This window comes from Sebastes umbrosus, chromosome 17, assembly GCF_015220745.1.
Source record: "Sebastes umbrosus isolate fSebUmb1 chromosome 17, fSebUmb1.pri, whole genome shotgun sequence".
In the NCBI taxonomy this organism is placed as follows: Eukaryota; Metazoa; Chordata; class Actinopteri; order Perciformes; family Sebastidae; genus Sebastes; species Sebastes umbrosus.
Window position 1 is genome coordinate 11,650,256 of NC_051285.1, and position 9,527 is coordinate 11,659,782.

At 41.7% G+C, this 9,527-nt stretch overlaps 1 protein-coding gene across 1 annotated transcript; it reads left to right on the plus strand.

Annotated features, from left to right (window-relative positions):
• Positions 1 to 1,381: 1,381 nt before the first annotated feature.
• LOC119475144 (beta-2 adrenergic receptor-like) lies at positions 1,382 to 8,539 on the plus strand. The gene is made up of 4 exons (XM_037747597.1): positions 1,382 to 1,585; positions 5,780 to 5,942; positions 6,052 to 6,343; positions 7,202 to 8,539. The coding sequence occupies exons 2-4, from the start codon at positions 5,783 to 5,785 to the stop codon at positions 8,211 to 8,213; spliced, it is 1,464 nt and encodes a 487-aa protein (XP_037603525.1). The 5' UTR covers positions 1,382 to 1,585; positions 5,780 to 5,782; the 3' UTR covers positions 8,214 to 8,539.
• Positions 8,540 to 9,527: the final 988 nt, after the last annotated feature.

Sequence of the window (9,527 nt, forward strand, 5' to 3'; positions counted from 1 at the left end):
TAAATTGCGATTAATCACATGACTGTCCATATATAATCTTGATTAATCGCAAATTAATCACACATTTTTTATCTGTTCAAAATGTACCTTAAAGGGAGATTTGTCAAGTATTAAATATACTCTTATCAACATGGGAGTGGGCAAATATGCTGCTTTATGCAAATGTATGTATATATTTATTATTGGAAATCAATTAACACAAAACAATGACAAATATTGTCCAGAAACCCTCACAGGTACTGCATTTAGCATAAAAAATGTGCTCAAATCATAACATGGCAAACTGCAGCCCAACGTGCAACAACAGCTGTCAGTGTGTCAGTGGGCTGACTTGACTATGACTTGCCCCAAACTGAATGTGATTATCATAAAGTGGGCATGTCTGTAAAGGGGAGACTCGTGGGTACCCATAGAACCCATTTTCATTCACATATCTTGAGGTCAGAGGTCAAAGGACCCCTTTGAAAATGGCCATGCCACTTTTTCCTTGTCAAAATTTAGTGTAAGTGTAAGTGTTATTTAGCCTTCTTCCCGACAAGCTAGTGTGACGTGGTTGCCAATGAATTCCTTAGGTTTTCTAGTTTCATATGATGCCAGTATCTTCACTCTAGCTTTAAAACTCTTTCAGGTAACACTAAGCTACGCTTTCTGTAGTCCAACCCATGGATGTATTCCACTATTCCACCGTTGTCGAGATTTCAGAATGAGACTTCTCCTTGAGCGAGACTCTTTCCATAATGTCAGACACTTATAATAACAATCAGAGCCTGTCATGGCAAAAACAAGAACTTTTAGTGAACGACGGTGCCAGCTTGCCCCAATGGCACCATATTGCAGCCTGTGAGCAGCTGCTCTCCCTCAGTACTGGACCAATTTCAGAAATGGTTGTCCCTATTAGTCAGTTTTACTGATGTCTTTCTGTGCCCTCTAACCTGGACTCAACAGGTATTTGTTTATCTGTGTTTCCATATTGTCTTATCTGACCATCAACACAACCTTGACCCAACCTAAACCTGTTGTCTCAGTGATATATAACGAAGCATATGAGAATACATATAGTAGGGCATCAGTTTGATGTATGTTTTAAACTGCCAAAAACGGAAGTGTGTGGTTTTGAGCTGCAGCTCTGGTATGTGAATGTTAAGTAGGGTGTTGCTGAATTAAGAGCTCAGAAAACCTTCCCTGAGTAAATAAAAGTGAAAAAGTAATGTTTCCCAGGGGGCACTGGGGGCTGTCTAGCTGTCAGTACACTGCAGACATGCAATACACACTAAAAGCCATTCCTCGTCCTCTGATAGGCTACTGTCCTGCTGTGATGTCACGAGGGCTTGCTTATAAGAAAGGGTGACGGGCTCAGCTGCTTCAAAAGGGCAAGAGTGGTTGAGGGCTGGGTGAGTGTGTTTATACATGTATGGGAAAGAGAGAGCGAGGTAGAGTGTGTGTGTGTGGGTTCATAACTCAGCAGAAGAGGAAGAGAAACCAAAAGCTGCTGACAAACACATTATAATGATACTTTGTGTTGTGGATTTAAATGCGTTTGGATGATCAAATCACTGGATTGTAAAGCACAGGACGGAGTCTGGAGGTAGGAAAGTAACTGTAATGTTAAGTCTGCTTTGTGTACATATGCTTCATGCATACACTAATGAGTGCATGCATATATATTTATTTTAAAAACATCTACTCGTGATGACACTATGGCTATTTTAGGATTTTAGTGTCTACTATTAAAGCATTAAAAGGATTTTATTGTTAAATTAAATGATAATGGATCAGCTCAATGCCATTAAAATATCAGCAAGTTTTTCTGGAGTTGCTAAAACATTTCTTATACATAGATACATATACTTTATTGATCCCAAATTGGGAAAGTATTGTGTTACAGCACAGCAGCAGGTAACCCAGGCAATGCACAGGAACAGTACATAAAATGTACATATCAACACCAGAGAAATATATCCATAGAATACACAATATAAAGAATAGTGTATTACACTATAAATATACCCAACTACTACAACTAGCATAAAAAATGTTTAAATATAAACATAGCACACCATACTATATACTGTACATTAGCAAAGTGTGCAAGTCACAGTGTTTTGTTGTAGTAAATGTGCAAATGTTGATGTGCAAAATTCAACATATGCAAGATTGTTGCAGGAGCAAGTATAGTTTTTCACTGTAAAAGGTGCAGATTTTCCCTAATTTTAACAATGTGATGAGGTAGGTAAACATCAATGTTGAGTTAAGTTATAACTGAGGCCTAATGAAGCTTTTCTACCATATAGTCAGTCAATTTTGCTCAAAACGTACCTTAAAGGCAGATTTGTCAAGTATTTAATCCTCTTATTATCATTATATCATAAAGTGGGCATGTCTATAAAGGGGAGACTCGTGGGTACCCATGAGGTCTGAGGTCAAGGGACCCCTTTGAAAATGACCATGTTTTTCCTCACCAAAATTTGACAAAGTATGACCTGGTTGGTACCAATGGATTCTTTCGGTTTTTCTAGTTTCATATGATGCCAGTATCTTCACCCTAGCTTTAAAACTGAGCCTGCTACAACCTAAAACGAAAAAAAGAAAATAGTGGCGTTAAAACTAAATTTCTGCTAATTTAGGTTTGGTCAGAGGAATAAAGAAAAGTCAGAGAAATAAAGAAAAGATGATCAGAATGATGCTATTAATAAGCGTCATTTTGATCATCTTTTCTTTATTCTAACAGCTGCCACAAGAATAAAACCTCTGACCAAACCTAAATTAGCTGAAATAAATCAAGTTTTTTTAGTGTTAGTGTCTCAGATTCCACGAATGCAAACTAGCTTTCATCTTTAACATCTATAGTTTATTTTATCAGGACAGCAAAATGTTTTATGGCTCAGTTGTTATTAGAGAGTGTGTGTATACGAAGGCATCTCTCCTCACTCACAGTTTGGTCTGCTGTCATCAGTTTATTCTACTACAACTCTGCAAAAGCTGGGTGTTGTGCGTATTCTTGTGTTTGCACGTGCATTTGTGCCCGTGTGTTTGTGCATGCACTATTTGTGTGCATTTTTGTGTGTTTAAGTGCTCAATATACTCACTTCCATCAAGCCGTGTCTCTGCCTAAATATTGGGATATTCATGTCACAGTAAATCTTTTGTGTTTGGCCTGAGAGAGCTGGTCAAGTTCCTTTGTGTGTGTGTGTGTGTGTGTGTGTGTGTAGCTGTTTAAACAGCTCAGGCAGAGTGAGCAGAGCCTCTTTCACAAGCTTTACTATGAATTAGTTCCAAGTATCCGCCCAGCTTATTGATCCAATCAGTGGGGGGGGCGGTGAAAAGTCACGAGGCTCCATTAAAGGGTCAACAGTGTAAAAGGTGGCGGGGTCAGCCTCAAGCTGCATGAAGAAAGCAACAAGTGCACTGGGCATTTTTACAAACATGAATAAAAGATTAAATGATTCCTTTGGTTATGTTTAGCTTAGTTTTGGTTTGTGTGCGGTGCATTATCATTTGTCAGCGGCACACTGTGCTGTGCTGCATTCATTACCCTTGAAACAGGTTTGTAAGCATCAATAATGAAAGATTGATTTTCATAATGAGTCAACTTTCCAGCAAAATCCATCACTCTCTGGCACCTCTATATTCTCTAAATGGAAATGTGTTTAGACATTTTAAGAATGATGACAAATGTTCACATAAACTGGCTGCTGTGGACAACAGACAGTATGATTGACGGCGTACTAACACTGATACTTAAAGGTGCTACATTTGATATCCAGAGCATTAATATAGCTGCTAACCAACTATTTGTTATGTAAAGATATAGAGGATTATTATATGGCTTTGGTGAATACTCAATTCTTGTTGGTCAATCACGGTGTTATTTCTTTATAACAGACCGTTACTATGTATAGCAGACCGTTGCTATGGGCGCAGTTCTGATGTCGGACTCTAGTGTGTCAAATTATTTATTTCTTAACTAAGTAGCCGTGTAATAAGCGGGATAATATACAGCTAGCGGGTCATTGTTGTGAAATAAAACCCCTTCAGGGGGATGCAACATCTCGACTGGGTTTATTTCACAACAATGACTGACTCGCTGTACATTATCCCTTACATAATGTCTACCTGAGCAGAGAATGAAGTCGATCTCCTTCTGTGTGTGTTGTAATCCGAGCTTCTCCTTGCTTTGTTGACATCGTCGGGCGAGCCGCGCATGCTTTTAGTGCACGTTAGCGTGCCCCATTGGCTAACTGCTCTCACTGCTGATAACGCCGTCCAGACCGATGGTGCCATTGTGAAAGCGTAGTGCCCATCCTCCCATTCCCCCTCAGGTAAACACTGTTATCACTGTCAGCCCTTTTGCCGTTGTTTTCCCTGTTAGCACCGTTATTTACCGTCGCCATGTTGAGAGCAATTGAGAGGCAATAGAAATCTTTTATTTAGCACCTTTAATATGCGCTGTGCTACTACAGTAATGTAATGACACTGTAAGGCTTTTACTTAGAGCAGCAATTTATTCCAAAATGATTGTCATAAGAAAAATAATCCTGTCATGGTCCACCCTGGTAATTTTGAAATGCGTCCCAAAATTCAACACTTTGCTCATTGACCATAGTGGAACTGGGTAAACACTAGTGAATCAATGTGTCTCTTTACAGCTGGCGTTAATATGTGTCGTGAGTGTTTGGATTGTGTTGGAACAAAGCCAACGTACATATAAATCCAGGTGTGCACGCACACGGAAAATCCAGTTAACCAAACAGCCTCTGGAGGTAGTCAGAGGTGCTTTAAAAGACATAAACCATACATGCTGCTCCTTTTTATAAGAGCAACACGGGAATAAATACACTATGAAACAAACAGGTGGCATGCAGCTCAGATAATACACAGCTACTGTCCTATAGGACATATTATCCTCCTAAAGCTTTTCATTTACAGTACTTATCCCCTGACCATCAAGAGGAATACCTAATGTCTTGTTTTCTATACACACTGTGTAACATTACTATGAGTAATAAAATATGCCTTTTGATCCAGTCCAGGCAGGGGAGTCAATTTGTGCTGCTACATTCATTTATAACATATAGTTTGTATTCCCATGCGTCATGTTTCACTTTCACGTTACGATCAGCTGTTCGTTCGTGTCCTGTGTTCACAACATCTGGTCACATTTTCACTGCAGAAACGAAGTAATTTCAAGCCCAACCATGTTTTTTTTTTTCCTAAAACTAAGTGTTTTTTTTGCTTAAACCTAATGAAGTGTTTTTTCGTTTACTTCACAACATTAAGCACGTGTTTAGCATCAGTATGTGACGAGTTGGGATAAGAATGTGTTGCGAGATCATAGCAGGACGAAATGCTGATTTCACAAACAAGTTAAGGCTGTGGGGACTCAAAGACTCAGAGGCATGCAGACCGCTGAACTCGTGATAACACCAAAGGAATATCTGGGAATGAGCATACATGTCCATCACCTCAACAAGAAAGGAGACTCTCACCAGCTGACTTTTCACCCCTTTGAAAGTCTTTTTGTCATCTGAAAAGACTGCTCCAATTCAGTATGTCTTCAGCAGAAATAATCATCCAAATAGAGTAACTCTATTTAGATGTGTGTCACATCACACACAGTCTCTGAGGAGCAACAGACCCCGAGCAGAAACATGCAAGGACTCAGTATAAATCACCGATGATGTAAATAAAGACTCAAGACTTGAACTGGATCCTACAACACTTGAGCTGTCTTAATCCATTATGAACAAAGCTGTGTTGTTGTGTGTTGGTCTGACTGTAGATCATGGAACAGGCGAGTGCTGTCTCAGCACTGGCTAACCAATCACAGATCAGCAACTCGTCCCTGGTCTCTGATTGGCAAGCGAGGACTTCGGAGTACAGCGATGTAGAGCTCGTGCTGCTGGGTGCTGCGATGGCTATTCTGGTTCTGGCCATAGTATTTGGTAAGTTACACAACTTTTAATCATTTAAATGAGTTGATGTTTTGTTGATTGAAGGATCAGAACTAAAGTTTTTTTAGTTACATTACTCTGAATCTTCTCTCCTGTCCAGGTAACGTGCTGGTGATTACAGCCATCCTGCGGTTCCAGCGGCTCCAGACAGTCACCAACTTCTTCATCGCCTCGCTGGCGGTGGCTGACCTCATCATGGGTTTGGTTGTGGTCCCCTTCGGCTCCAGCTACATCCTGCTGGGAACTTGGCAGTTTGGAAACTTCATGTGTGAATTCTGGACGGCAGCTGACGTTCTGTGTGTGACAGCCAGCATCGAAACGCTGTGTGGGATCGCTCTGGACCGCTACCTCGCCATTACCTCGCCGCTCCGCTACCCAACGCTACTCACCAGGTATATGACTGAGACATTTTGGTTTGGCTGTGTGGAGGTGGAAGTAAAACAATTATCTAAGTTTAGAAATGGTTGATCAAAAGTGATTCTGTGACTATGCAACCCTAACCCTTTAGGTGTATCATTTGTATGCCATGTAGTCTGTACTGACTGCAATGTAAACGTATCCATGTAAATATGCTACGCTCAGAGCTAGTGATGTTTTTTTAGTGACGTTTGTGATGTATTTTCCACACTTCTGTTACGTTGTTTTCATAAGTACTAGTTTACGTACTTATTTTAAGCCCAACCATGTTGTTTTTTCCTAAACCTAAATGGTTTTGTTGCCTCAACCCAAGTGGGAACGTAACCATAGTTTCGTTACGTGGTGTACATGCGAAAAACTGCGTACAAATGACGCACGAAAAGCCTAAAATGTGTCCCCATGACTCGCGTAATGTCTTTGGAATTTCGTGCTACTTATACGCCTTCCCATGAGATCAGGTTGGCATATGTGCAAAACGTTGTATAAAGCCTTTTGTGGCTCCAGATGGAGAAGCACAAAATCCACCAGCAATAAATTGCCTCAAGTGATACACACTAGTCAGCATGGTTTAGAAGATCACAAGACGAGATCTCTGGTTCAGCTGCATTATTGTTTTTTTATTATCCGTCATGAATCTGACTTATGGGAGTGCAATGAGGATGTGGTTAAGGCATACGTTTGTTAATGAACAAATCATGCTGCTTTTAGAGCCCCTTTATCACACTTTTGGACGGTCATCATAATATTAAATCAATATCGCTCACCTGTCTGTCTGTGTTTTCACTCACCCGTTTACAATATTCTTCCCTCTCGTGTGTCCTGCTGCTGACCAGGGGTCGGGCCTTCGCCGTGGTCCTCGGGGTTTGGGCGGTGGCCTCCCTCATCTCCTTCCTGCCCATCCATCTGAAGTTGTGGGTGTCAAAAGACAAGGAAGCTATCCGGTGCTTGGCCGACGAGTACTGCTGCGATTTCAACACCAGCGTGGCGTACGCGGTGTCTTCCTCGATCGTGTCCTTCTACCTGCCGCTGGTGGTGATGATCTTCCTGTACAGCCGGGTCTTCCAGGAGGCTCAGAAACAGCTGGAGAAGATCAGAGGGAGGGAGAGGCACTTCAATAATTTGCATTACACTGCACAGATGACTGATCCAGATGATAGTCCAGCTATGAGTAGACTGGCAGGAACTGAGGCGGGAGAACAAGCAGGAGAGGACAGACTAAACATGCAGACAACAGGAGATACCGTGAAGGAGTTTGGAGAGAACAGAGCGAGGACAGAGAAAGGAGAAGGAAAACACTCTGCTGCAAAGCGTCTTAAGTTCTGTCTGAAGGAGCACAAGGCTGTGAAAACTCTGGGGATCATCATGGGAACCTTCACGCTGTGTTGGCTACCCTTCTTCATCCTCAACATCCTCGTGACCTTCCTCGACTTGGGTGACATTAAGCTGCTCTTCAGACTCCTCAACTGGCTCGGATACTCCAACTCGGCCTTCAACCCGCTCATCTACTGCCGCAGCCCTGACTTCAGGCACGCCTTTCAGGAGATACTCTGTCTGAGGGTCAAAGGGGGCAGCTGGGGAGGAAGGAGAGGATGGAGATGGTGCCGGGACAGAGACTGTTACTCCGAGCCCCCAGGTAGGACGATCGGGAGCTCAGAGCTGAATGGTGTCAGGGGGTTGGACGTTCAGCAGAGGTCGGGCTGGAAGGGCAGTTTGGAGAGCTCTATTCGGGACAGCTCGCTAACTCTGGCTCCTTCGACAGAGCAGGTTTTAGACGTAGCTCCTGGTTCCCTGACACACAGCTCTGCTAATGGGAGCTGTAAGGAGAATCTGGCCTCTATTGCTTGACCAATAACTTTACATTGTGCATAGTCGTGCTATGAGCATCGATTTGATGGAGCTCAAGATGTTTGTTTTGGGTCGATTGGCGGTACAGCTAATATTCTGTGTATTTCAGTCAATGTTACTGATGTTTTACTTGTGGTCACTGTTTTCCTAAAACAGCCACTGTACACACGTAAACCATATTCAGCAGTATTTGTCCACATTAAAAAAGGTCTGACTCGAACCTTTAAAGGAACAGTGTGTAGGATTCCGGGGGATCTATTAGCAGAAATGGAATATAATATTCATGACTATGTTTTCATTAGTGTATAATCACCTGAAACTAAGAATCGTTGCTCCGCCATGTTTCTACAGTAGCCCAGAACGAACAAACCAAACACTGGCTCTAGAGAGAGCCTTTCATGTGTTTACGTTACCTGAAGGCCACCGTAGTTCTCCGACACGCTTGTGAAACTGCGGTAATGTGAAACCGCAGTTTTACACTTGGCGGCTCACGTTACCGCAGTCTTGGAAAGGAAGGAGTAAGCGGAGGGCTACTCAGTTGGTTGCAATCTGCAACCACACCACTAGATGCCGCCAAATCCTACACACTGCACCTTTACATGAATTTTCAAGGCATCATAACGCAACTTATTGAGGCACATTAAGGCTGAATTACTGCTGAGCACAATATAAAAATAATGAAAACTGCATTAGCAAAGTGAAACTAAACATTTTGAGCTTCACCAAATTGGTGCTTATATTGGAAGATGTGTTTACCCCCTGTTTTTACCAAATGGATAACAGAAAAGGTGATGTTATAATGGACTGCCTTTTAAATACTTACTACTGAAATACAGGACAAATAGGAGTACAATATTGAAGGACAATTTTGCTGTTACATTTAACGATAATGAGTTCCAAAATGCTCCTTTATTGAAAGCACACAAAAAAGAAAATCAAGACTTTGCAGTTTCTAAGAAGTGTAGAAAAATGAGCCACTGGTAGAAAGGTTGCTGGTTCAAATTCCTCTTGCACACTGTCAGGTTCCTCACAACTACAGTTAAAGGGATTTGGGAGTTTTGAAGTGTGCACCAACCGTCATCTACTGTAGGTAATACACTGACTATGGATGCCTCATACAACCCCACTTCAAAACACCCAAACTATCCCTTTAAAGCGCCATTATGCAAATACATTGTTGCACCAACTGCTTACCACCACTGTATTCAGTATCTAACAACATCTACTGTGGGTATCATAGTAGTTGTAGCAGTGTTTTGCTCAAAAATAGTTTTTACAACAGAAGAACAGTTAAAACAGGTTAGGGTTTTAATC

Excerpts from the sequence above, each read along its gene's own strand:
- LOC119475144 (XM_037747597.1), top strand. The coding sequence starts at position 5,783 with ATGGAACAGGCGAGTGCTGTCTCAGCACTGGCTAACCAATCACAGATC. Across the intron at positions 5,943-6,051 it reads GGTTCTGGCCATAGTATTTG|GTAACGTGCTGGTGATTACA; the intron begins GTAAGTTACACA and ends TCTCCTGTCCAG. Across the intron at positions 6,344-7,201 it reads TACCCAACGCTACTCACCAG|GGGTCGGGCCTTCGCCGTGG; the intron begins GTATATGACTGA and ends GCTGCTGACCAG.